This window comes from Echiichthys vipera (assembly GCF_963691815.1).
Source record: "Echiichthys vipera genome assembly, chromosome: 2".
NCBI classification, from domain to species: domain Eukaryota; kingdom Metazoa; phylum Chordata; class Actinopteri; order Perciformes; family Trachinidae; genus Echiichthys; species Echiichthys vipera.
In genome coordinates, this window is record NC_139827.1 from 1,892,341 (window position 1) to 1,920,043 (window position 27,703).

The 27,703-nt window shown below is 47.9% G+C and overlaps 1 protein-coding gene across 4 annotated transcripts in view; it reads right to left on the reverse strand.

Moving 5' to 3' along the window:
* Window positions 1-27,703, reverse strand: part of usp34 (ubiquitin specific peptidase 34) — a 64,225-nt gene that overhangs the window by 27,628 nt on the left and 8,894 nt on the right. For 3 of the 4 annotated variants that reach the window (XM_083930511.1, XM_083930510.1, XM_083930509.1), the window contains exons 3-35: window positions 26,882-27,446; window positions 25,603-25,653; window positions 22,417-22,566; window positions 22,184-22,251; window positions 18,827-19,019; window positions 17,424-17,485; window positions 17,155-17,236; window positions 16,101-16,193; window positions 15,436-15,561; window positions 15,218-15,347; window positions 14,146-14,276; window positions 12,448-13,166; window positions 10,382-10,596; window positions 9,546-9,664; window positions 9,318-9,445; window positions 8,878-8,967; window positions 8,387-8,482; window positions 8,200-8,282; window positions 7,688-7,842; window positions 5,839-5,952; window positions 5,622-5,721; window positions 5,278-5,440; window positions 5,051-5,177; window positions 4,318-4,468; window positions 4,085-4,185; window positions 3,700-3,915; window positions 3,477-3,602; window positions 2,554-2,676; window positions 2,374-2,457; window positions 2,086-2,172; window positions 794-994; window positions 618-700; window positions 498-538 (exon numbers count right to left, since the gene is read on the reverse strand). In XM_083930511.1, coding sequence (XP_083786637.1) covers window positions 498-538; window positions 618-700; window positions 794-994; window positions 2,086-2,172; window positions 2,374-2,457; window positions 2,554-2,676; window positions 3,477-3,602; window positions 3,700-3,915; window positions 4,085-4,185; window positions 4,318-4,468; window positions 5,051-5,177; window positions 5,278-5,440; window positions 5,622-5,721; window positions 5,839-5,952; window positions 7,688-7,842; window positions 8,200-8,282; window positions 8,387-8,482; window positions 8,878-8,967; window positions 9,318-9,445; window positions 9,546-9,664; window positions 10,382-10,596; window positions 12,448-13,166; window positions 14,146-14,276; window positions 15,218-15,347; window positions 15,436-15,561; window positions 16,101-16,193; window positions 17,155-17,236; window positions 17,424-17,485; window positions 18,827-19,019; window positions 22,184-22,251; window positions 22,417-22,566; window positions 25,603-25,653; window positions 26,882-27,446 — 4,973 coding nt within the window. The remainder of the gene's footprint in view (window positions 1-497; window positions 539-617; window positions 701-793; window positions 995-2,085; window positions 2,173-2,373; window positions 2,458-2,553; window positions 2,677-3,476; window positions 3,603-3,699; window positions 3,916-4,084; window positions 4,186-4,317; window positions 4,469-5,050; window positions 5,178-5,277; window positions 5,441-5,621; window positions 5,722-5,838; window positions 5,953-7,687; window positions 7,843-8,199; window positions 8,283-8,386; window positions 8,483-8,877; window positions 8,968-9,317; window positions 9,446-9,545; window positions 9,665-10,381; window positions 10,597-12,447; window positions 13,167-14,145; window positions 14,277-15,217; window positions 15,348-15,435; window positions 15,562-16,100; window positions 16,194-17,154; window positions 17,237-17,423; window positions 17,486-18,826; window positions 19,020-22,183; window positions 22,252-22,416; window positions 22,567-25,602; window positions 25,654-26,881; window positions 27,447-27,703) is intronic. The other variant, XM_083930512.1, reaches the window with a different exon arrangement.

The window sequence follows — 27,703 nt, forward strand, 5'->3', positions numbered from 1 at the left end:
AGGTCTCCAACTACGGTGAGCAGCCGCCGACTCTATTTTCCCCCGTAGAAGAAGTAACGCGCGGTGCATGTTGAGATATACGACTGCGTGAAGCGTGCCGTTTCATTTCCATGTGTGTGTTTGTGTAAAGAGCCCAAAATGGCTCCTGTTAAGAGACACGCTTACGACGCAGAGTTTACACTCAAGGCCATTAGTCATGCAGTAGAACACGGGAATAGAGCAGCAGCCAGAGAGTTTAACATGAACCAATCAATGGTGCCGAAGTGGAGGAAGCAACAAGACGACCTCCCCTGACTGTTGTGTTGACGTTCCCTTTAGCGCAGCTCCATCTAATGGATGCAGAACGTAACCCCAGCCTCCACTGTAGCGTCTGTTCTATGCTCCTTATAATGCGGTGCTGCTTATATATGAGAAAAGTTTCAAAATAAGACGTTCATTGAAGGTGCGCCTTATAATGTGCTGCACCTTAAAGTGTGGAAAATACAGTAAGTTCTCACCTTCATGACGAGAGCGGTGATCAGACTGAGCCTTCAGAACCCTGTTGAAAGAAACGAAAACGTGAATTATGTTATAATATGATTAGGGTTAAAAACCAGGAGGGTATTCGTGGTTCTCACCTGTGCGCGAGGTTGTCGTAGGTGTAGGCCACGTTGATCAACCGCTGAATGAGGTTGGTGCCCTGAACGAGGCTGAGGAACACCTGCAAACCAACGGACGGGTCAGCTGACAATCAAATCACAGGATGTCGGAGATAATCGCCACCGAGCGCTTCGACAATCAGTTGTTGGTTTACCTCCGTGAGCCGAGGGATGTGCAAGCCTTTCCCGTGCTCCACCGTGGACTTGCGGGATTTGCCCGGCCACGCCCGCTTGCGCTGGCTGTCGGCGAGGCCGGACCAGGAGAACACGTCGTGGTAGGCGAGATCCAGGTCTGCGGGGTCCACAGCGAACTGGCAGATCAGCTTCAGCAGGCAGGCCAGACAGTCCAGCAGCCACTGCAGAGGAGACACACGGAGAACCAGAGGACAACACGTGAAGAAGCTGTGAGACTTAAAGGGATTTATGTTCTTTGCACTGAAGTGAGAACTTTTGCTTCAAAGGCTCCGTTCACACTGCAGGTCTTCATGCACAGATCCCATTTATTGTTTGTCTGTTTTGACGGTTTCTTTTGATTTCTGTGTGAACGGCTCGCGCTCCTGAAGTGACCCGCATGCGCAGGTGATCACTGATGACGTCACGCCACAACAGAGTTTACGGAATCGAACGTGGCAACGGCGACCGGCGTCGTAGGACTTTACGGTTTAATGCTAAACTGACAAAACTGCTAAACTAACCAAAGAGTCCGCCTGCTTCACTGCTGTCCTCTATGTTTGTTGTGATTCTGTTCCTGGCTTCAGTCTGTGGCACACTTTCATTTTTCTATCAACTTTATGTGTCATTCATTTCCAAAACAGTGCAGCGCGGGAAAGAATAATGTCAAAGTTCATTAAATGCCACCTGGCTGTTCAGATTGCTGTCGCATTCAAATATAAAGTCCAAAACGTATCCGATTCAGTAGCACATTTAAAATAGGACTGATTCCGATTTAGTCTCCCTTAGAGAGAGGGGGAGAAGTTCAGCATCCGTGAGGAACTCGGAGTAGAGCCGCTGCTCCTTTGTGTTGAAAGGACCCAGTTGAGGTGGTTCAGGATCATCTGGTAAGGATGAACCCTGGGCGCCTCCCTAGGGAGGTGTTCCAGGCACGTCCAGCTGGGAGGAGGCCTCGGGGAAGACCCAGGACCAGGTGGAGAGATTAGATCTCCACACTGGCCTGGGAACGCCTCAGGATCCCCCAGTTAGAGCTGGTTAATGTGGCCCGGGGAAGGGAAGTTTGGGGTCCCCTACTGGAGCTGCTGCCCCCCCGACCCGACCCCGGATAAGCGGTCGAAGATGAGATGAGATTCAATGTGACTTGTGCTGTTCACACTGTCAAAGCAGATCAGATATGGGTCACAGATGACAGGAATAAGTCGGGTTCATGTCACTTGGAACTGCAGTGTGAACGGAGACAAGTGTCACTCAAAGTTACGCAGACTCTCTCTCTCACCACAGTCCAGGACTCCTGGTCTTTGGGCTCAAGGATGCCCGAGTTAAAGATCTCCAGGAGCAGCTGGAGGCCTCCGGACGAGACAAACTGCAGGACAGAAAGACAAAGACTCAATCTGACTGTGACTGTTTTTTCTTTTCTACATGAACACACTGTTGAAGGTCATATTTCAATCTTTACTTCAACAAACACTGACATTAAAAAGACGTTTAAAGCGAGAGAACAATAAAGTTCCTCGCCGTCTAAACAACAGGTGAACGAGTGGTTTCTAGCACTAGTGTGTCGGACCTTGCAGCTCCAGGTGTTCTTGCTGTTTTCGATCTGATCCTCACTGGAGTCGTCAGAGTCTGGATACAGATCGCTGTAGCTGCCCTGCAAACACACACACACACACTCGGTAAGACTTATAAATGATAAAACCACGCCGACGCGTCTCTTAAAACATTAAAAAAAAACTGATTTTCTCACAGTGGACTCTCGGTGGATGCGTCGGTTGGGTTTGCCCAGAGCTTCGATGATCTCCAGAGCGTACAGCAGCTTGTGGGGACTTTTAATCCTCAGCAGCTCCTTCCAGCACAGACCCTCGCCGTTCTGCAAACACACACACGCACGCACACATAAATATATAAAAAAATATAATAAATGAGAATCGCAGTTGACGGTAACCATGGTAACCCGACACCATTCTACAGCCAGCTTGATTAGTTTCATATCATGAACAGTTCGGCTGTGTCACGTTAGTAAACTTGTTTTGGTTTGTATATATTAATATATTTTATTTTACAGTAAGCAAGTAAAGATAACTAGTCTGGAAACAACACAAACATTTTTCCAAACTGATCCAGACCTGGAAACGACTCAAATTCCACACTTTTCCAGACTGCGTAGGAACCCTGAACTCACCATACTTCACTACTACACTTGTACAGAAAATGCACCAAACAACGTCTATGCCGTGACAAGAGTGTGTGGATGAAGCGTTGTGTTACTCATTTAGTGTCTGGCTGTCTGCCTAGTTAGCGAGCTTGCTTTTAATGAGAAAATGAGCCAAACGCGCAGCACAAACGCCGGCCCCTGCGCTTCACTGTGTTCGCTGGGAGAAGAGCGGACAGCGGAGTCTTCAGCTCCGGAGAGAAGGTATGAACCTTCAGCTAACGGCTGCTGCTACAGTTGTGCTACATCCGCCACATGCCTGTGAAGGTTATTGAGGTTCTAACGCACGTGTGTGTGATGTTATTGGTTGTGTGTGAGACGCTTCAGAGATCCGTACACAGATACTCAGAGACTTCGAGTGCTTGTTGAACATTGGAGCAAAATGGCAACGCTAGAAATCGAACCGAGAATCTGAGACGATGACGCCAGAAGTGTTAGTGACTGTGTTGGTGACTGACCGTGTCATCTGAGATGTTCTGGAAGGCCTGAAGCATCTTGGGACATGTAGGAAGCAGCATCAGCAGCTCCCAGACTCGACGAGACAGATTCTCTGCGTGGAGGTGAAGCTCCTCACACCGTGCACTCTGCATGGACACACACACACACACACACACACACACTCATTACGAGTTGCTCTGACAACATTAGAAGTCTAAAGCGTCCTCCGTCCGTCACACCCACCTCAGGGTTTTCCTGGACGTTCTCTGCATTGGGACTGGGCGGTTTGAAGCACGCCAGCATCTCCAGCAGGTCGAACAGCGTGGTGAGGTGCGGCTCCTGGAGGAGCAGCAGCATGGGGATGTGCTCCTTCTGGGGAGGAGGGAGGCAGGAGGCCGGCAGCTGGACGCCCTCGCCCTTCCTCTCCCTCCGCGGAGCTCCCAGAGACACGAACACCATCTGGGATTAAAAACAGACACCTCGCTGATGAGTCACTGCCTAGAAACACTTCATATTTAATGCACTTTAGGAGGTAATTAAATATAAAACGATCTTTCATTTTCACCAGAGCATCCGACCAAACTGTGCAGGAACCGACAGACGTAAGAAAAAAAAAGCAGGCGGTCACCTGCATGTCTTTGAAGCCCAGCTCATGCAGAGTCTTCTCGTCGTAGTCCGTGGTCAGCTCGTGGCCAGAGGAGATCATCCGGACCGGCCCCATCAGACCTCCTGCAGGAGAAAGACAGACGTCACACACCAGCTCATCACCAGCTCACCACCTCCTGACAGTGCGATAGCCGTTAACGTGATCTACAGATGTTTGTTTGTGGTGAACAATAAGGAGGATCTGTGGGAGCCGACCTGGGAAGTCTCCCGACTGCCGACCGCTCTGGCCGAACTCCTGCAGCTGAGCCTGCTGGTTCATCTGCTCCTTCTGCAGGTTCTCGTACCAGTGGGTCACCTCAGCGCGTAGGTCTGCTACCTGGTCGCTGGGGTACATCTCGATGGTCATCTGCAAAGAAAACAAAAGAAAACACAACACATTTACATTAAAATGTCAAACTTTGGTCTAAAAGAGTAAATTTGTACATAAAACCCCTTTCCCTCCAGAGGAAACACTGAATATAAGTCATTTTAAAAATCACTCGACTTGTTTTCTATCGAATGCTTCATGACGGAGCTCCAGTGAATTCAGAAACCTATAAAAAGCAGGGGCGGACGAGCTGAATATGGAAATAACTGATGAGATTTGGGAAGAATGTCTACGAAACGTACAAAAGAAAGTGTTCGGTTAACACCAGACACAAGCTAATACAGCATGAAGTGCTTCATTACCCGCAAGAAAAGCTTTTACACGGTCAGTGTGAGTGCGCCCTCAGGCTATTGTACAAAAACTAAGTTTATTGACCTATTTATCTTACTTTTATTATTATTATATATATTTGTCTGCTCTTATATTCTGTCAATAGTAGATACTCATTTTATGACCATGAACTATCGTTGTAATGCTTGATGTGCTGCGTTCTTTGCTTTTCTTCACTCAGACGTAATCGTTCACGGTAACGTTTCCTAAGCTGAGGTATAGATTTGTCACCTTGTCAGGAAGTCCGGCGGGCTGACAGACGATCCTGAGCGGCAAAGACTGTTTGTCGCTCAGAGCCTTCAGGTGGCTGCTGATTCCCGTCCCCTCGATCTGCCACTGCCGCAGGTGGTACGCGAACCTGCCACAGACAGAAAATGATGTGTTTGTTAGGATGTTTTTCACAGCGTACTCATATGAATGTCTCTTCATCTCGTATTTGCTCCTCCTGGTGTTCCCACCTGCGTCGAAAGGCCTCCAGGTGTGTTTTGAGCATGAGAAGCCCCCGCTCGATGCTGGTCAGGCTGGAGTGGGCGTCCTTCTCCAGGTTGGCTGAAGCCATCAGCAGACTCTCCATGCACTTCCTGATGAACTCCTGCTCCTTCTCCAGACCCGTCTTACCAGCTGGACACGCCAAAATACACACACACGCAACATGAGACATGACTCATCACACACATTTCAATAACATTCAATTAGGACACGGTGCAGCGACGTCACACTACGACAGAAATCCTGATCTGCAACTGTGCAGAAACATCACATTTAAAGAGAATGAAGAGACGTGCAGTGGGAGTGAACTAACCGTTGATGTAGTAGGAGTTGATGTACTGGATGGCAGCGCGGCTGATGTCAGCAGACTGAGCTCTCAGAGCGATGCCCCACAGCTGGTCCATGCCACACAGCTGGACACACACACACACATATATCTTGGAGTTAAACGTCTGTCTACGCTGATTCACGTACTTGTAACATGTCAGTATAAAATGTTTTGAGCATAAAGGTGAGAGGTGTTTGTGTACCTCACAGCTGGAGGCGTTGTCCAGGGCACTGGTGGCGAGGCGGGCCAAGTTACAGAGGTGTTGAAAGAGGTTGAGGCCCGTCATGCTGATCGTCTCTGGCTTCAGCTGGGGCATCTGAACACACACACACACACACACACACGCACACACACACACTTTAAGACTGATTTACAACGGATGATTGACAGCTCTACTTCTGACACCTGATATGTCCAACACACCACTCATGGTTTCCTGTAACCGCACACATTTGGTATCGTTTAGCCGACAATCCACAGCAGCCGACGTTATCGGAGCCTGAAAACGGGATCTTTTGAAAACGAGTCCTAGAGAAGGAAGATTTGAAAACGCCCCCCATGGCGTTGTGGTCTGGACGGTGAAAGCTCAGACTTTGTTAAAGGACGGCGTCATGGCCTCACCTCCGACCTCTGACCCCGCGGCGTCACATAATAACAACAGTGCTGCTGCGTGAGAGGACAGAGACGGACCCAGAGACTGTTTACTGAACTGGACTCTGAACCACATGCATGGGACTGAATGAGGCCCAGCACAGATGTCTCCCTTTTCCCTGATGCTCTGAATAAGGAGCTAAACTGCTCTAGGCTCTGTTTCTAAATCCAGTTCTAAGAAGCTGTGAAAAGTCTCTTAATGTAGTGAGAAAGTGGCGCCTGGGAGTGCTTTGGGACGGGGAAGAGCTCCCAGCAGCCCCCTCTGCTCAGTGAGGACACTAACTGCAGAGTGCAGGGGCTCCCAGCAGCCCCCTCTGCTCAGTGAGGACACTAACTGCAGAGAGAAGGGGCTCCCAGCAGCCCCCTCTGCTCAGTGAGGACACTAACTGCAGAGTGAAGGGGCTCCCAGCAGCCCCCTCTGCTCAGTGAGGACACTAACTGCAGAGTGAAGGGGCTCCCAGCAGCACCCTCTGCTCAGTGAGGACACTAACTGCAGAGTGAAGGGGCTCCCAGCAGCCCCCTCTGCTCAGTGAGGACACTAACTGCAGAGTGAAGGGGCTCCCAGCAGCCCCCTCTGCTCAGTGAGGACACTAACTGCAGAGTGAAGGGGCTCCCAGCAGCCCCCTCTGCTCAGTGAGGACACTAACTGCAGAGTGAAGGGGGTCCCAGCAGCCCCCTCTGCTCAGTGAGGACACTAACTGCAGAGTGAAGGGGCTCCCAGCAGCACCCTCTGCTCAGTGAGGACACTAACTGCAGAGTGAAGGGGCTCCCAGCAGCCCCCTCTGCTCAGTGAGGACACTAACTGCAGAGTGAAGGGGCTCCCAGCAGCACCCTCTGCTCAGTGAGGACACTAACTGCAGAGTGAAGGGGCTCCCAGCAGCCCCCTCTGCTCAGTGAGGACACTAACTGCAGAGTGATGGGTGCATCAGAGTCCAGAACAGCACCAAAGTCTCCACTAAGACCAGAACCAGGGACACGTTTGTCTCTAGGATGGAGGAGGATTTGGAGAGGAACTCTCCGGTGTTTGGATTCTCCACAGCGTCTCCCCGTCTCTTCTTCTCTGTTGTTGGTGTGTTTCTGTGGCAGTTACAGCGCCACCTCCAGGCCTGGCATGGGTACTACAGCGTTTGGGGTCGCTGCACCTGGTTTCCTGTGGTTGCAGATATTTCTTGAGTCGAGGCCGAGTGGACGGAAAACTTTTTAAGAACGACGACGGAGAAAAAAAAAGGTTGTTTTCAATCGTGTGGACGAACCCTGAGGCTCTGGTGATGGACGCTATTCTGGGAATGCTGTCACATTTCTCCTGAACTATCCATTAAGTACATGCTGGGGAAACCAGACACCATAAAAATGTCTGACATGTAATTCTGCAGCAGTGCGTTTGCCCTCCTCGTCCGTACCTTCTCCAGGAACAGGTGCTTGTAGGTCTCCATGCCCATTGCATGCTGGTCCTTGCTGCGGACCTGATTGAGGAACCAGTGCAGCGCGTCATCGTAGCACTCGGCGTCCTCCACCAGGCAGTGCCACAGGATGTCCACCTGCTCCAGACTCAGTCCTGAGAGACAGAAACACCACTTTAATTACACAATCCTGTGTTTGTAAACCTTTCCCAGGTCAAATTCAAGCACTTTCAAGAGACAGTATTAAGATTATAGACAACTTATAATAATAACAATAGATTCATTTGATATAGCGCTTTTCTCAGTACTCAAAGACACTTTACACATAATGATATAAAATAGATTAAACAACACTCGAACAAAAGATCATCACAGAACTAAAATTAAAAGTTTTGTAACACCGGAAGGATAAGAAATTAAATTATATTTTTAGAAATGCGGATACAATTTTAAGCATTTATCCCAAAAAGTTCAAGCACTTTTAAAACCTCGAAATGAATCTTGAATCTTACTGAAGTGGTCTGGAGACCCCAGTGTAGAGAAGACGCAGGTGAGGAACTGCAGACGGACCTGGACCTCCGCACTGTGGCTGTACCTGCAACCACACACACACACACGTCAGCGTCACCACAGCATCATGTCAGCGGTGACGATTTCTAAAGCGAGAAGACAAAACACCGGTGACGGTGTGTCGCTCACAGTGCAAACTTGTGCCGGTGTTCACGGACTTCCTGGATGTAGTGCTGCAGGTTGTCGAAGAACAGCTTCATCATGTGCAGCTCCTTCTCAGCCCACCTGAACACACACACACACACACACACACACACACACACACACACACACACACACACACACACACACACACACACACACACACACACACACACACACACACACACACACACACACACACACACACACACACACACACACACACACACACACACACACACACACACACACACACACACACACACACACACACACACACACACACACACACACACCACATTTGTAACTATTTACATATCATAATATCTTGTTTTCTAAATGTTTTCATTTAGAAAATGTATTTAGGATCCTTTTAACGTCTTAAGTTTGCAGGAAGACGATGTAGAAAGGTTCCTACAGCAGCCGGTCGACAAATTAATCTGAACTCTCTGACGCTAGAGTTAAGACGTGTTACTCACATGGTGATCCAGTGCGTGTCGTAGCTGGAGCCAAACTGCTGGAAAGTGCCAAAAAGTTTCGGTAGAAGACGCAACGACACCACAACAGACCTGAGAGCAGACGAGAGCGAGAGGGTCCAAAACAAAAGGAGAAAAGAAAACAGAGAAGTTAAACATCGACAGGCGCATTCACCAAAAGGATTGCGCGGCTAGGCCTCACACTCGTGCTCGTACACGTGCGCACGCTCGTGCTCGTACATGTACATGTGCAAACGTGCTTTACTAAAGCCCACCTCTCACAAACGGGCCGTGGACGGCAAGCGTGCCGCTCCTAGGTGCGGTACGGTTGCACTCACACTGGTCAAAGGAACCAGACTTTAGCCGTGGAACCTGTTTGGGCACGGTACGGAGGAACAGTGTGGGTGCGCCCTAAAAACCAGAGCAGCACGAGTCGCTCTTACCTGTGGTGGGCCAAGTTGTCGAGGCAACCCTCGATGAAGCGCATTCGGATCTGTCTGTCGGTGAACCAGCAGACGAGCGAGCACAGCAGCTTCTCCGCCTCGTTGATCAGACCCTCAGACAGATGAATCTGAAAACACACAAATCAAACAAAGAGGGTTTCTGGCTCTGACGGGATTCACCTCTGAAGGACTGACCTGCTTTCATGCATGCATATAAAAGAGTCTTACTGCGTCCTCGTCCTGCACCAGGTCCCACAGCAGAGTGTTGCCCTTCTTACAAACATTGTCCAGGTTGATGTCGGTCACAGCGTGGCTGCTGGAGTACTGGTGCTTATGGACAGCTGGACCTGCGGAGAGAAAGAGACCTCGCAAAATCAGCTTCACTGCTCCTTTATTCGGGATTTAAAGTGGAAAAATCCTCACATGGGTCATTTTCAGCACGTGTATACATTAATAAGCCATCGAGACTTTTCAGGTAACAACCATTAACAGACACGTGGCTAACAGTGTTTAGCTCGGGGCAGCACGGTGAAGGCATTCAAAGGTCTTTTTTAACCACTAATGCTGCTGAAAATAACAGCAAACCTCTGCAGCAGCATGAGAAGAGTCCCTACACACACAACAAAGCAGCAACAGCGTAGTTAGTGAAGCCAGAGTTTATTAAAGAGTGTTTTAAAGACTTACCTACTGGCCCCTGTACCAGCTCCTCTCATAGTAAAGTCCATTACAGTGGAAGGAGCCCATTGCTGCTTTGTTGTGTGTGTAGGGACTCTTCTCATGCTGCTGCAGAGGTTTGCTGTTATTTTCAGCAGGATTAGTGGTTAAAAAAGACCTTTGAATGCCTTCACTGTACTGCCCCGAGCTAATCACTGTTAGCCACGTCCGGCTGTTAGCGACTCTCCCGGATCTCTCCGTTAAAAGTTTATATACGAAGAAAAACTCTCTCAGTGGCTCATTTGATGTAAGTGCCGAAAAGACCCTGGGATGATTTTGCACAGGCATTACACTTTGAGACAAACTCAACCTGGTGTTTTGGTCAAAACAGAGCTCGGCGTGCGGCTCACCTTGCACCAGGTGCTCGTGGTAGATGGAGGCCAGGTTGGGGAGGTGCTGCTGGAGGTGGGAGCTGAGCTCAGCGTGGGAGTTGATCTGGACCAGCTCCTCCTCGCAGCCCGACTCCTCGCCGTCAAAGTCGGCCATGTTCTTCTCCGACTTGGCGCTGACCTGGGAGCTGCTGCAGCTCACGTCGTCAGCACTCAGCATGTCCTCCACCATTGGTCTGACGGAGGAGGGAGGGTTTTAGAAAAGAAGGGGGCAGAGAAGCAGATTCAGTTAAGGTCAATCAGCCAGAACCATGAAGGCTCCCAACTGCACCTTTTAAATTCCTGTATCATCAGTATATAAACAACTACAACCCAACGATGTGCTATATTTCTCTCTTCTCCCGGAGGCGTAGTTCAAATGGCTGCACGCAACTGGACGGTCCTTCAACCAATCAGACCAACGATAATGATGACGTACTTCATTCGTTTGGCCACCACGGAGGCAACTGGTAGATTCAACTTTTGCCAAACCCGTCGGTATTAAAGAGAATACATCTTTTCTTTGGAGGAACTGCTCCAGGACAAGTTTCTGCTCAGTTTCCAAAGTTTTAACCTGTGTCTGAAATCATTTCAAACTACAGGAACAGTTGCATCAACGGGGAGCGGTTGCTGCGCTTCGGTCATTCATTCATTCATTCATTTTCAACCGCTTGTCCCTGTCAAGGTCGCATGGGGGCTGGAGCGGATCCCAGCTGACATCGGGCGTGAGGCGGGTCCACCCTGGACAGGACGCCAGTCTATCACAGGACACAGAGACGAACAGAGACAGACAACCATTCACACCTACGGGTGATTTAGAGTCATCAATGAACCGAACACCTGCACGTCTTTGGACTGTGGGAGGAAACCGGAGAACCCGGAGAAAACCCACGCAGACACGGGGAGAACACGCAAACTCCACACAGAAGGGCCCCAGCAGGGATGGGAACCTGGAACCTCCTCGCTGTGAAGCGCTTCGGTCATGTTGAATGTAAATTGTAAACGCAAAACAGCTTGCTACATTTCTCTGTCGTCAACGGGTTTAACCAGCCAAAAGTGCGATAGGTGAAAAAAAACACAGCTTGGTGATTGCATCCAAAAAAATGGGACCGGAAAAGGGGGAATAGAGCTCCATCTAGATCCATATTTTCTGAACAGTTTCTTTTTTATACTTTTGATATGTATGAATAAATGTGTTTATGCACCAAACTCAACAATGAAGGAATTCTATTCCATTCTTATTTTTGACGACAATTACGATAATTATTAATTAATAAACAGACAAATCTTTCATCTCATCTTCAGCCTCTTATCCTGGATCAGGTCATGGGGGCAGCAGCTCCAGCAGGGGACCCCAAAGGCCACATTATCCAGCTCTAACTGGGGGATCCCGAGGCGTTCCCAGGCCAGTGTGGAGATCTAATCTCTCCACCTGGTCCTGGGTCTTCCCCGAGGCCTCCTCCCAGCTGGACGTGCCTGGAACACCTCCCTATGGAGGCGCCCAGGGTTCATCCTTACCAGATGATCCTGAACCACCTCAACTGGCTCCTTTCAACACAAAGGAGCAGCGGCTCTACTCCGAGTTCCTCACGGATGCTGAACTTCTCCCCCTCTCTCTAAGGGAGACTCCAGACCCCCTCCTGAGGAAACACATTTCAGACGCTTGGACCTGGACCTGGTTCTTTGGGTCCTGACCCAGCTTTCATGACCACAGGTGAGGGTAGGAACCAAGATTGACCGGTAGATCCAGAGCTTTGTCTTCCTCAGCTCTCTTTTCATCACAACGGTGCGGTAGAGCGACTGCAGCTCCGCCCCCGCTGCTCTGATTCTCCGGCCAAACTCACGCTCCATCGTCCCCTCACTCGTGAACATGATCCCGACGTACTTGAACTCCTTCACTTGGGGTAAGGACTCATTCCCTACCTGGAGTAAGCAAACAAATCTTTGCAGCTCAACATTTACACAAACACTGACGACACTTCCATGATACTCGCTGTGGATTCTCTTGGTCCCTGGGGGTTAGACCGTCACCATGACTCTGGCCTTACCCTTCGTGATGGTGGTGGTGGTGATGGTGATGGTGGTGGTGCTGGGGGCCAATGAAGCGCCGGCAGTTAAAAAGCTCACTCCCCATGGCCTCTCCCAGGAAGTCCCCGGGCCGCGGCAGGCACGGAGGCTCCTGAGGCCCCTGGACCATCTGCGAGGGGCCGATGTCTGGCTGTTGCTGCTGAGGCTCCGCCCCCTCGGGCCGAGCGGACGACGACGCAGAACAAGCGTCCAGCATCCTCATTCGTCCCTCCAGTGACGTTGACGCCGCTGTTACCATGACGGCAGAAGTCTCTGGGTTGAAGGGGAGGACTTTGGGCTTGGCCCCGCCCCCTGAACCACTGGGCCCCGCCCCCTGGCTCGACCCCTCGCCCAGCGCCTCCCCCGCCTTCCTCTTCCTTGACTCAGTCTGCTCCCTGGGCTCCTTCGACTGCCCGCCTTCAGCCACCAACCGGTTCCCCTCGTCTTCGTCCTCTTCGTCGTCATCGTCATCCTCCTCGTCATCTTCCTCTTCGTCATCCTCCTCCTCCTCCTTCAAGGCCTCGCTGTCCGCCATGTCGTCGGAGTGCATCTCGCTGCCCGGGCTTCCGGCTGACTGGCTCGCCCGGCTGGAGGCGGCTTCGTTGCTGGAAGCCTCGCTGCGCCCGCTGCTGCTGCCCGGCCCGCTGCTGCCTTCCTCCACACTGTTGGCCGTCTCGTCAGAGCTGCCCTGCATCGACTCCTGAGGGGAAAACACAGAAACAAATAACAAACAAATGGATTTCATTACTTCAGTGTGACAGTCGGAGGTCAGAGCACTGCTTCAATTCCCTTTAAACATGTCTGATGATGAAACTCAGGGGAAAAACAAGGACAGAACACAGAATAGGGGGTCACAGACTGTATTTAACGGCTTGACGGCTACCTAAAGGTGAAGTCGGCTGGCTGCAGTAGAGCTCATAAATAATTAGGCGGCCTGAATCAGGAAGCAGCCAGACAGACAGCTCTGCACATAAAACCAATGCACTTTTTGTGTGCATCTTTAAAATAGATTGACAATGTCACCAGGCTGCTGCAGTTTACACCACACTGACCTCTTCACACGTCAGACTGCTCGGTTATAACGTGACACAGTCACACATTTCTACGTTCCCGGCAGAGATGGACAGGTTGAGTTAATAAATAAGCTGCTAGCGGACTTCCTCTGCTCAGAACGCAGCAGTGAATTTCAGCCTACTTGCACATCTTTAAAGCCTAACACTGTTGAAACAGAGCGGCTAATGTTGGTAGAAGAGCGATAAATTAGTGACCGCTCTCGTTTGGCGTGAGGAGAAAGAAGCAACCGTAAATGACAGCAAAGGGCAGCGAAAACTCACAGTGAGCTGCAACACAATATATATTTATAATACATTACATATAATTATAGGATATCTTTAATTCTATAGTCTGATTTAAAAATTTAAAACTGAATAACTACCCAACAAACGAATATCTGACTATTCGGGTCCAGCTGTGCATATTTCAGTCTGCAAAGTTTCTGTAGGTGCAAATTTTGTTTTAAACTATTTAATTTAAAATGACTCTCTTTGCATTTGAATGTCAGATATGCAGCTCAAAAGTGTCCCTCGTGTGTGTGTGTGCGTGTGCGTGTGCGTGTGCGCGTGCGTGCGTGCGTGCGTGCGTGTGTGTGTGTGTGTGTGTGTGTGTGTGTGTGTGCGTACCTCTGTGTCAGACAGCCTCTGCTGGCCCCTCTTGCTGCCCGTCATCATCTGGTCGTCCATCTCCATGTCGCTGCCTCCGCTGTGTTGAGTGTCGCTGTTGTCGCTGCTGTCCGGACTGGCAGCCGGGGAACCTGAGAGCAGACGGGGAAGACTGAGACCGGGAACCAGACTGAGATCTACCACACACACAAACTCACGCACAGACACATAGCTGATACACACACACACACAGCGGGGTTACAGAGACCACGGAGGTCGGTCTGTTTAAAGGGGGATTTCTCTCATGTTGCTGCAACTGTTTACTCAAGAAAGACTCTGAAGGACTTGTTCTTTACTTGAGTTTTTACATTTTCTGCTACTTTCCTTCTCCTCTAATCAAGACCTGCGTAACCGATTATTGGTCTTTGGTTGCCACCACTTCTTAACGTAAAAAATTGAGAACCCCAAAATAATATTGCTGTTACAGTCAGAACTGAAAGCGGACATCTCTGCGCGTGTTGGTGTGTTTCAGATCAGAAATACTTTAATAATCCCGGGGGAACATTGTTTTTGTTTCAAACTCCAGCAATAAAAACAACATATTTAACAACAACAATATGATACAGATAACTGGAGCCGATCCCAGCTGACATCGGGCATGAGGCGGGGTCCACCCGGGACAGGACGCCAGTCTATCACAGGACACATAGAGACGAACAGAGACAGACAGCCATTCACACCTACGGGTGATTTAGAGTCATCAATGAACCGAACACCTGCACGTCTTTGGACTGTGGGAGGAAACCGGAGAACCCGGAGAAAACCCACGCAGACACGGGGACAACATGCAAACTCCACACAGAAGAACCCCAGCCGGGATTTGAACCAGTAACCCTCTCACTGTGAGGCGACAGTGCTGACCACCACACTTATACTCAACTTTAACATTTAACAGAGTATTTCTACACTGTGATTTTGCTGTTAGTACCCAAGACCTTCTGCTTAAGACTTCATAAGAATCCAAAAGTTCAGATTTCTCTGGAACATTTTGGTTCATTCATTGTCTTGGAGCCGTACACGAGCGCAGACCGACCTTTCTTGTTGCCCATGGGGATGTTAGTGTTGAGCAGGGAGGCGAAGGAGCTCTGCTTGGAGAGCTGGGCTTTGGCTGCCAGGGCGTTGTTCCACAGAGCCTTGATGAGCATGGAGGCCAGATACAGAGTCTGAGGAAAGGAGCGGACACGCAAAAGTGTTACTTATAGAAAACAAACACCTTAAAAACAACAGCAGCAGACTGGTGGAGACGTGTACCTGCTCGGTGTGGGCGCTGGGGTGCAGGCCTGACACCAGGTTGAGGACGTGGCGGAGCGGCACCGGGTCCAGGTTTTTGATGAGTGACGGGAAAAGGTCGTGGATGTAACGGCTGCAGTGTTTCAGCTAAATCAAAAAAGGCAGAGTTCGTCATTTCAGGGGTTCCTACAAGTCAAACTCAAGCAATTCAAGGTGTATTTGTTATTTTCCAGCTCCGTACAGACGTGGTTTGTATACGGTACCAAGAGGATCAGAGGATTGCACTTTTCCATCACATTAAATCAGATGCTATTGTGCCGTATCATTTATAAAAAAATAAATAAAAAGTTGAATGTCAGAGAAATTATTTTTTCTATTGCATCACACATTTTTCTTTTTAAATTCAATTGATTTTATCGTGTCAAATAAAAAATAAATCCTAACAGTCCAGAGTCATGTCAGTTATGAGCTCCCCTGATTAAAATGTTGAAGTAACCGTGACTTTATGAGCTGCGGCTAAATCCAGAAGTATCCGGATGATAGAAATTCACCACGATCAACTTATTGTGAGTGTTTTTATTTGAGATCTGTGAAACAACGATCGCTGTGGCGTCGTTAGTGGTGATGTGAGGGTGAATACTCCGTCACGCTGCTGCACAGAAGAACGTAACAGTGTCCGCTCTTACCTGAGCTGCAGCCCAGATACAGTCCACGTGCTGCGTGCTGAGTCGGCCCTCTGCAGCCAAGAAGTTCAGGATCACTTGGCACTGTTTAATGATCTGGAACACACACACACACAACCACACACACACACACACACACACAGACACACACACAGACACACACACAGACACACACACAGACAGATACACAAACAGACACACACACACACACACACACACACACACACACGTGTACATTTAAGATGTGTGCGTGCTTGGAACAAATAAAAAGATCTCCACTGTTGCACCGTTTAAGTGAAGAGTTGCAATGAACTGTCTGTAAACGCAGAGTCATTGGCCTGCTAAACATTTGTTTAACGTGTTAAAAAAGGACAAATTGACTGGTCGTACATGTGTTTGGAGCCCTGGGTACGATGCAAGTTTATATTTTGCTTCATAAAATATATTTACACGATGTAAAATAGTGCCCTGTGTGCATTTTCTTTATTCTTTAAGGATACGTGCGGAATTTTAGTGATTAGGAGGACTTATTTTATTTTGATGCAAATGATTGGGGCGACTGTGGCTCAGTTGGTAGAGCGAGTCGGCTAATGTCCGAAGGGTCGGCGGTTCGATCCCCGCCTTTCCCTACTTGTGTCATGGTCGTTGTGTCCTTGGGCGAGACACTTCACCCACCTCGCCTCATGTGGATGTGTGTGACTGCTGTGTGTTTGAGGAGGTGAGAGGGGCCGTAGGTGCTGATTGGCTGCCACGCTCCCGTCAGTCTGACCCAGGGCAGCTGTGAATACTGCGTAGTTTACCACCACAACCATGTACGTCTGTGTGAAACCTGGACTCTATGCACTGAGCAAGGCGCTATATAAATCTAAGCCATAATAATAATAATAATTAGCAGGAATGTAGAGTTTTAACGAGCCTATGTGACGTTAAAAATCAATAAATAATTGTGAATATAATTTTGGCCATAATCGTGCAAACCCCGAGTCAGAGTTGATTTGATTGCAACGAGTTTGTATGACTGTGCTGTCAGCTCACATCACCGGATCGAAGGTCTCACCTCGATGTGCAAATTTGGTCCGAATATGTGCTCCACCACGTTGTTGTGGATCAACCAGTCGGCCAGTTCCTTCGCTATGGACCTGAGAGGACGGAGAGGTGAGGTCACAACAACAACAACAACAAGTGAACCAGAGCTCAACAGCAGAGCAGAAAGAAATCACTGCTTCAGAAGAAAGTAACTGTGTGTAAAGAATTACAAGTGTGTGTCTCTTATAAACGTGTTGTGGCCTACAAATACGACACTGACAGCTCTGAGGAGACGCTTACGTTTCTGTGTCGGACACCAGGGACTCGTTGTTGCAGACGTCGTTGAAGGTGTGGAGTTGGTTCTGAAGGGAAACACAGACACACACACATAATAAGACATCATCATACGTTGTGTTATTTCCCGTCAGTGCCACACAGACACCGCCAAATTAAAAGAGAGCTGCTGAGAAACTGGCCCTTGGCGGTGATCATCACAGGCAGAGTCAAAGAGTCTCCGTTGGCCTTTATGCATGAATGAAATTCATTAACTAGAGCACCGGCCGTCTTTCCATCGGCTCCACGGTCCTTACTGTAAACACACTCACTTAGAAAGATTGATTTGACAGCAGGTTTATTTAAAGTGACACCAGTTCTACTGTGTATATCTACAAACAACGTATTCATATATTTTACAATAAGAGAGTCCTTCATGTTTTGACTGCATGGGGTTTTGGATGAAGCACAAAGCGGAGGTTCTCAAAAGTTGGCGTAAGGCTGAAACAATTACTCCAGTGACTCGAGTTACTCTGCAAATTCTCTGCCTCGATGATTCGTTTAATTCCTATCTCACGCGTTCTGCGTCCTGTTCAGCGCAGGGATTATTGTTCCACACGGACCGTTTTTGCGGATGCACACCACTACGTCTGGAAAAATGCGGAGAATAAGTTTGGGATCAATTCACACTTAACGGTGAAAGTGTCAACTGTGAACTAGAACTGTTGTACCACAACAGAAGGACATCGATGATTCAGGCGATGAGTCAGCGTCTGAGCTGAGAGCAGCCCGTTGTTAACGCCACTTCACCGAGCACCTCTGTTCCGCTTTAAGGAGGGCGGTTCCCGTAGTTACCGTACCGTAGTTACGTTAACTGTCCTGGTGAACGCCTCCTTGTTTAGTTTTTTGTTGTCACGGTAACAGGAAGAGCGACTAATTCATTTATAAATTCTTCTGTTTGTCTTTAAACCTGTTTGACTAAACACGTGCGTCACCAAGAATTTTATGATCCACTTTGAATTGTGTAAATAGAAACTTATTCAAGGGAAATTTTGAGTGTATTTTCAACACACACACATCTGGTCTCTCTCTCTCCCGCACACACACACACCTCGTCTGTCTCTCTCTCCCGCACACACGCACACACGCACACACGCACGCATTCGGTAGAATACTCAATTACAAAAAGATTCGATAGCTGCAGCCCTAGGTTGGAGCACCGCCTACTGTCAGTACACTAACACGATAAATTTCCTTCTATGGAAATTGAAAGATAAATTAATACACTGTGATATAATACTGTTACTGTCACTACGGTGATATACATTTTAGCCCATACAGCTCTGACACAGAGCATGTTTCCCTGAATGATAACACCGACACAGTGCCGCGGAGTCCGGTCCGTGTTATGAGACCCGTGTTTGACTCACGGTGATCTGGCTGAGTCCTGCCAGCCTCATGGTGAGCGTGGGGGACATGAAGTACTTGAAGGCGAGGTCCAGGCTCTCCTTGTCGAAGCACAGCGCGCTGTCCAGCGGCTCCTTCACCGTGCTCCACATCAGGTCGGCCATGTTGCGCGCCGCGCTCTGCCGCAGCTCCTGGTCCGACAGCTTACACAGATACCTGCAGACGGACGGACGGACAAAAGTCATTGTAAGAACGATAACCGACTGTTCTTAAAGGGGATGTGTTACTGCTTATGTTTCTACTAGAACATGCTTTAATGTAAACTCTGGCTTCCCCCTCTGCTGCAGCGTCTGTCTCTGTAAACTGCCTCCTGGGGCCGGTCTCACAGAGACAGGTTAGACTGGACTTTAGGGTTAGACCAGTCTTTTGTATTAGTCCAGATATTTCAGACTATACTGATTAGCTCGGGGCAGCACGGTGAAGGCATTCAAAGGTCTTTTTTAACCACTAATGCTGCTGAAAATAACAGCAAACCTCTGCAGCAGCATGAGAAGAGTCCCTACACTCAAAACAAAGCACCACCTTCCTTTGCTAATCCACTTTTAATGGACTTTACTATGAGAGGAGCTTTATTTGCACTATGTAAAATAGTGCAGTGTAGACATTTTGTTGCATTTTCTTTGCGCTGAGTTTTTATTAATTAAGAGGACCTATTTTATTTTGATGAACATAATTGTACATGAGCAGGAATGTAAAAATGTCAAAAGCCGCTGCCGCTGAGTGGGGAGCATGCGCAGATGAGAAACCCGATAATAACCTGAGAACGCTGTTTACATGTGTCAATAATCGGGGAACTGAAGCAGTCCTCTAGGTCTGTTAACCGGGGTGTGAGAACTCTGATTTTACCCGGGGTACAGTGTTTACATGGTGTTTTAGAAACCGGGGTATGACCTTAACCCGAGTATGATCGGGTTTTGAAACCGCATGTAAACGCAGAGTCATCGGCCTGCTAAACATTTGTTTGACATGTTAAAAAAAGGGCAAATTGACTGGTCCTACATGCGTCTGGAGCCCTGGGTACAATGCAAGTTTATATTTTGCTTCATAAAATATATTTACACAATGTAAAATCGTGCCCTGTGTGCATTTTCTTTATAGTTTTCTTTTCTCTTTAAGGATACGTGCTGAAATTTTATTAATTAAGAGGACCTGTTTTATTTTGATGCATATATACATTAATATTACCTCTATTTTTTTATCTTAAATTATTGTTCTGTGTTGTTCTGTTATTGATATGTAAATGTTATTGTTATTGTTATGTTTCTGATATAATTGCACATGAGCAGGAATGTGAATGAATTATAATGTGCATATGTGACAATAAAATGAGTTTTGGTTAAAATCAATAAATAACCGTGGTCCCAATATTTGTCAGAATAATTGTGATTATCATTTTGGCTGTAATCGTGCAGTGAGACACCCTGACCCCAGACTCACTGCGGACTAAGAGCCGTGTTATTTATACATATGTATCCAAGTATTAAATCAGTCAATGCAATATAAATACACATTTCATCATCCTATAATAACATAACATATCTGTGGGAATTGACAGTTTTGTCGATTATGACACCTTTGATGCATCTAGTGTTTTGTGTTTTTCAAATTAAAAGCCTATTATCTAGCATGCGCTTTCAACGTACGAGGAAATGTGAGGTACGAACAATTCAGCAGTTTCAGGACACGTCAAGAATCAAACGAAGAATGTGAATAAGGCAGAACACTACGCCCACACTGACATGACACGAAGTGGGTGAAATATCCCTTTAAACGAATTAAAACTTTCTGTGTCCCGGCCCACGAGCTCATGTGACCTCGGGTCTGCAGAGTCGGCATCTTTCTTAAAGCGTTCCCCCGTGTGTGCACTTTTAAAGCTCCTGCATTTCCCACTGTGTCTCTTACTCCGAGTGTGTGTGTTCATGCATCACACACTGCGCTGCTGGTGTGTGTTGACCTTTTAGCGTCCCGTGTGGCTGTTTTTAAAAGCTGGAAGAAAAAGAATCTCCTCCTAATCTAACAGATCTCGATGACATTAACAGCTATAATCCCTTAAAACATCGACATATTTTGATGGAAGTCAAAATAAAATCAAGGGAACGTCCATTTATTCATGATTCCTGTCCGAGGAGCGTCGTGTGCGTCTCAGCTCAGTGAGAAGGAGCATGACCGGGGGCCCGCTGCTGCTGCCGCGCTGCCTCCTCTGTAGGGTCATGTGAGGAGAGGTTCGCTGGAGGCCTGGCAACTGTTTCCATGGCGACAGAAGCTCTACCTAGCAACACATGTGTGGCGCTTTGGTATTAGGGGGAGAGAGCACGAATGAGCGAGGCGCGCTGACTGACTGAGTGAGTGAAAGGGAGAGGGAGAGAGCTGTGAGACGACATCGACCACGTCTGGTGTCCGCGCTTCAAAGAAGCACCTAAAACTGTCACAGTACGGTGCATCAAGTTCGGTTTTAATGTGTGACAGTGCAGAGTGACACAGGGTTTAGATGATTACCAATTAGTACCTGGTTGTCGTATCTAGAGTTTTGTTTGGTTCTGCAGAAACTACATTTTCTTCCTGTCTGCTCCGGGGCGGAGGACGCTGTGCAGGCAGGGAAACAAGGTGTTCAACAAAATGGCAGCTACGCTCTCATGTACAGAGTGAGGTGCACGAGCCAAACGGGAACGAGTCTTCTCCTTATTTCTGGTTTTCCCTCAGCTGAACGGACGAAGCGCGGCCGTAGAAGCTGCTGAATTCATGAATTTATATTTATTTCAACAACAAACCCGAGCAGAAAGGGTGGGTTTGGCACATCTGTATAGAGACGGCTGCAGACTCACTCACAGGTGTGTGTGTGTGTGTGTGTGTTTATATCTGCAGGATTAGTCATTTGATGTATGCAAAGCCTGATAAATTGGATGTTTTGTGGCTATTGTAGGTAATTTTATAGCTTGACGACGATATATATCAGGATATAGCGTTTTTTTGGCAATTCAATTCAAGTCATCAATGAACCGAACACCTGCACGTCTTTGGACTGTGGGAGGAAACCGGAGAACCCGGAGAAAACCCACGCAGACACGGGGAGAACATGCAAACTCCACACAGAAGGGCCCCAGTCGATTTCGAACCAGGAACCCTCTCGCTGTGAGGGGACAGTGCTAACCAGCACACTACCGTGCTGCCATATTAGCTTTATATCACAGCTAATATCACATGTAAAGGGCATTTATCAAGCCGACGTGAAGCCTGTCGTGAGCTGTTGCTTAAACATCGCCCGGCCACGACACCGAAGAACAAGAGTAACAAAATTCACCAGCTGTCGGGAGTGAACTCACCGTATTACGTAGGTGCGGAACGGTATGATGTGCTGCATGACCGCAGGAATGTGCAACCATATTCGGATCTGTGGGCGGGACCAAAAACATCAAACACGTAAAAACACAGCAGATTATGATGATGGATCAGTTTGCACCGGAATTACACTTAAAGATTGACTGACTTTAGAGTTTAAGATATGAATTGAGGAGTGAAGAAAGGAGTAAGTGACTGTTTGTGTCGGTGGACTCACGTTGGAGACGATGGTGATGAAGGCGTGGGCGATGGGGAAGGGGAGGCTCTCCGGCGTGCCCGACTCGAAGCACTCCTTCATCAGGGAGAGGCCGTGCTTCCCGCAGAAGAGACAGACGTACCGCAGCAGGTGCAGAGGCACCTCCACGTCCTGCGCCGACAAGAGGAGACGACATCAGACACAGAGGGGGAAAAGGTTGGGATGCGTTATCACCGTAGTGACCGGGAGTCTCTGCAACGACTATCTATTTAGTCTGCACTCTAAGTCCTTTATACTGCACATATTCATTTTCTTTAGTTTTCTCTGCTGTTTGGCGTCGTCTTTCTTTTGCATTATTATTTAAATATATATAAAATCCATCTTTGTCTTTTCTTCCCTTTGTACTCATTGCTCCGTGGGTCGGAGAGAAATGTATTTTGGCACATTTTGTAGAAATTACATTAAAGTTGACTTTGACTTTGACTACATTCATTTGAAATTCATTAAAAATCAAGTCAACACCCTCTCTGAACTCTGCTGCGGTGATGTTTGAACATGATCTGCAGAGTTTATTCATATTTATTCATATTTAGCGTTTATTTCTGGCTTAAACAACAACAAAAAAACATTTCAGTCAAGTGAAAACACGACGACGCCACACTGCGACACACTCTTTTATATTAACGTACCCAAATCACGTGTTATATTACCCCCCCCCCCCTTTTCACTGGACAGTGTAACTTGCACACTACCACCTGCACTGGTCATACAAACACACTCACTTATATTTCATGTATATAATTCAATGCCATATGTTTAGTTTGCTCGTGTTCATGGTTATATTTATGTAGGCACTGTCAAATCAAGTCCAATTCCTTGTAATGAAAATTGCCTGGTAATAAACCTGATTCTGACGCTTAAGTATAAATCAGATATTTTTATGGTAAATACAGCGTTCCTGCACCTTTTCCAAGGTCAAATTCCACCACTTTCAAGCGTTTTCAGGTGCATTTCCAGTCTTTTCCAGCACCGTGCAGCTATAAAAACTCCATATTTGTGTCCAGAACAATCCTCAGTGTTCAGTAAAGTTATTATGTTGTTTATCACATAAATGAGACGTTATCGTCCTTTAAACAACAACTAACATGATGTTTGTTGACGGCTTTCTACAGAAGGACGACGAATAAAAGGAAAACGAACTCCTCAGAAATGTAATCACAACTTTTCTGATCACCTGAGAATCAGCAAAAGGGGTTTTTTTAAAGCACAAATGACAAAAAAAAGCTGTTTTCAGTCTCAAATATGCAGATCTGCTTTTCTCTGTTACATCATATTTGCCTTCATCATATCACAGAACACTTCAAGCACTTTTCAAACCTTGAAAACACTTGAATTCACCTGTTTTCAAGGATTTCCAGCCCCCGTATGAACCGCGTTTCAGGCTTAAACAAGAGCGCGTTGAAAAGTGTCAACTCGTCGTGTCAGTATTTGGTGCACAAAACCATAATTTGTGAACTTGCTTTAGCGTGACTGAAGTGTTTTAGATCAAGTATAAAGTAACTTTTTTGTGTTTTATGTCAGTAATTTAGGACAGAAACAAAAGATGGTGGTTGTTTTTTCCCCGAGCTTCATGAAAACTTGATCACAGTAGGAAGTCACATGTTTGTTTTTTTAAAAGTGCACAAACACAAATCTGTAAACTCCAACGCAGCGATGAGCTCATTCAGCTCCGTTTAGACATGCTGCGGTTCTTTCCCTTTGTTATTAAAGTGATTGTGATCTGCAGCAGCATCAGGAGCACAGACTGATAAAAAACCCTGTTACCATGGAGTTCATGAGGGTCGGCGCTGGAATAATAATATTAATAATAAAGTTTTGACTAAACATCCACAGAGGGCAGGAAATGTGGACAATACTTGGCCAAACACAGAACTGCACTCAATTCAAAGAAGCCAACACTGACTGACATGAACCGTAGCTGTGATACTGAACTATTACAGATAAAAATATTCTGCTTCTGCGACTCATAACTGAACACGCGGACCATCTTATTCCAAGGAAACAGCCAACATGAGCGGTTCAAAGATTAGCCGGTGTTTCTGCATTTGATTTATTTATTTATAGTGACAAATCATAACAAAAGTCATCTCAGGACACTTTACGCAGTAGGTATAACCCAACAATTCCCCCGTAGAGTACGGTGGCAACGTCACATGGCAATGGTTCAGGATCATCTGGTAAGGATGAACCCTGGGCGCCTCCCTAGGGAGGTGTTCCAGGCACGTCCAGCTGGGAGGAGGCCTCGGGGAAGACCCAGGACCAGGTGGAGAGATTAGATCTCCACACTGGCCTGGGAACGCCTCAGGATCCCCCAGTTAGAGCTGGTTAATGTGGCCCGGGAAAGGGAAGTTTGGGGTCCCGACCCCAGATAAGAGGTTGAAGATGAGATGAGTACGGTGGCAACCCTACCCACAACAGATTATTTTGTTTACATGACGTGAAACATGTGCGGTCTAGAAGGGTGTGCCATCTTAGCTATGTGTGTTTGTTGTGGAGCTACTGGCAGTTTGGGGGGAGGTTAGCTTAAACGCTAAAGTGGCGTCGAGTTTTATCAAAACTGGAGAAAACAGAACGACACTGACGGCTTTTCTCAATGAAAAGGATGTTTTCTCTCTTCCAAACTGACGTCAATGAGAGTTTGATTGACAGGTGGTTCATCCAATCACCTGCCAGGTATGTTGTTAAAGTACCCGCCCCCCTTTTCCCATCACTTTCTGACGACGCCTTCTCGGACGGTTCTGTGTAACAAACCATCTGAGGAGTTACAGGTTGCATCTAAAAGGTGCGTCACACCCAAAAGAAATGTCTTTATTTTCACATTAACTGAAGGAAAGAAAAGAAAAACGTCACATTTTTGTTGCTAATCTATCAGGTATTTTTGGAGGCTTTTCCGTATCGTACGTTTTCATTGATATCCAAACACAAAAGAAAGCCGAGTCAGCAGGACGAGACAGATTCAGGCTGTGCCACGTCGTAACATGAAACCTCACATCAGACGGCGTTTATATTTAGGCGCTCGGCCGCCCGGTGATCAGGTTTCTGACTCTCCTCTCGGGTCAGGAGAAACACTCACACGTGAAGAGCAGAAAGGATTTGAGGAGAGCGTTTGAAAGACTGACAGGGAGCAGAGAAAGGTAGAGTTCTTACGTTCATGTCGCAGAAGGAGCCGAGGATGTTGCTTTCGTGAGCGGAGATGTCCTGAGGGAAAGAAACAGACGCAGTGAGGTTCAAGTTTTACAAGGATAAACCTGGGGAAGAGTCGTTGTTAGAGGATGGATTCAGAGGTTTGTCAGTTACACTCCATTGGTCACTTTCAAAAGGAAGTTAACAAAAGAAGTTTTGGTGTTCAGGAGAAAAGCTACGATACGTTACAGGTTCACACCACAGGGCATCGACCAAAACACCGCTGTGAGACCGAGAAACTAAGGGCGCACTCACACTGTCCTTCCGCACCGGGCCAAAACAGGTTTTTCGGCTAAAGCCTAGTGCGTTTGACCAGTGTGAGTGCAACCGCTCCGCGCATAACTGTGGACAGCTGGCCGTCCACGGCCCGTTTGGGAGAGGTGGGCTTTAGTAAAGCACGTTTGCACGTGTACGAGCACGAGCGTGCGCACGTGTACGAGCACGAGGCCTACGGCGGCTCTGAGGTCATTTCCTGTGCGCCTGTTGGGACGTAGAAAAAAGAAGGAGGAACCATGCGCGGACATTTCAAACAATGGCGGTGAAAGGTTCACGTTGGTGTGATGCGGAGGTGGAGTGTTTACTGCAGATTTGGTCGATGAAAAGATTCAAAAACAGTCGACAAGACGCACAAAAACTCCGAGGTCTACGGAAAGATCTGGAAACAAAGCCACGCATCGCCATGACGTCATCAATGCGTGTGACGTGTTACGGCGTGATGACGTATAGGCAGCAAGAAGCATTCTCCGAGGCCCAGGTAGTGTGAGTACAAACGGGCCTGGAGGGGGGGACAAGGACCCTAAAGCCCGGGGCACGGGACGGAGGCACAGTGGGAGGGCGCTGTCAGAGAGCCAAAATACACTTTAATTTTGTGTTGGGTCATAAGTTTAATTTTGAGTATTTAAGTAGTAAAAGTTCTCTGATTGCAGCTTCTTTAAGTGAGTATTTTCTGGTTTCTTTCCTCTGTGACAGCAAACTGGACATCTTTGAGACATCTGAGGACGTCGTCTTGTTCCACATTTTAAAGACCAAACAACCAACCGACTAACTAACAGAATAACAAACAATGAAAAGAACAATTGGTTCCTAATCAATATCAGCATCGGCCTCATGAATGGAGCGCTTGTTTGGCTGTAGCTTGTGTGTGTCTGTGTGTGTGTGTGTGTGTGTGTGTGTGTGTGTGTGTGTGTGTGTGTGTGTGTGTGTGTGTGTGTGTGGCGGTGTGTGTTGAGTGACGGGTCCTCACCTCTATGGTGGGGTGTGTGTTGTGTTTGTAGGCCGTGTAGAGGGGGAACTGGATCTGGAAGATCTTGGCGGCACACAGCAACAGTTTCTCTCTCTCCTCTGTGCTCCAGGAACTGAACGGGTCCTGGTTTTCACTGCTGCCGCCTGCTGCGTCGCCCCCGTCACCACCCCCAGACCCGCTGCCGCTCTCCCCGGGCCCCAGAGCCTCCATCTGGGCTTCACACGGCTGGTTACCCCCCTGAGCCTGGTTTTGACTCTGGCTCTTGTTCTGGTTCAGGTCGGGGGCGTCGGCGTCCTCTTCCGCAGAGTCTCTCTCCACATTCACGGGTTCGTCCTCCCCGGGTGAGGACGGCTGGGGGAGGGGCCCCGGTGCGGCCTCGCCCCCGCTCCATTCAGACCCCGCCCCCTCCGTCCCGGACGCGCCCCCTTTGTGCGTGTGGTCCTGGACGCTGCAGAGGCGGTCTCTCAGGCTGCTGATCTGAGCGATGACCAGGTTGATGAGGGCGTAGACCAGCTGATTAAAGACCTCCAGGTGCTTGTACTCCTTGAAGCAGCAGAGACATTGTCTGAAGACACAACACAGGACAAACAGGAAGCGTCAGAGACGATCGACTGAAGGGTCCTACTGAGTGGTAACCAACACCTGCAGCCCTTACAGAGAAACTGCTGTTTTGTTCATTTACAGGCTGTTTGGAGACACCTGGAAGCTGCCTGAAGCCATTTACTTCATATATATTCACATAAATGTTATTTTATTATGTTATTTATTCCGTACACACATCAGGAAGTTGCTCTTCAGGAGTTTCTTCCATTTTGTTCCCTG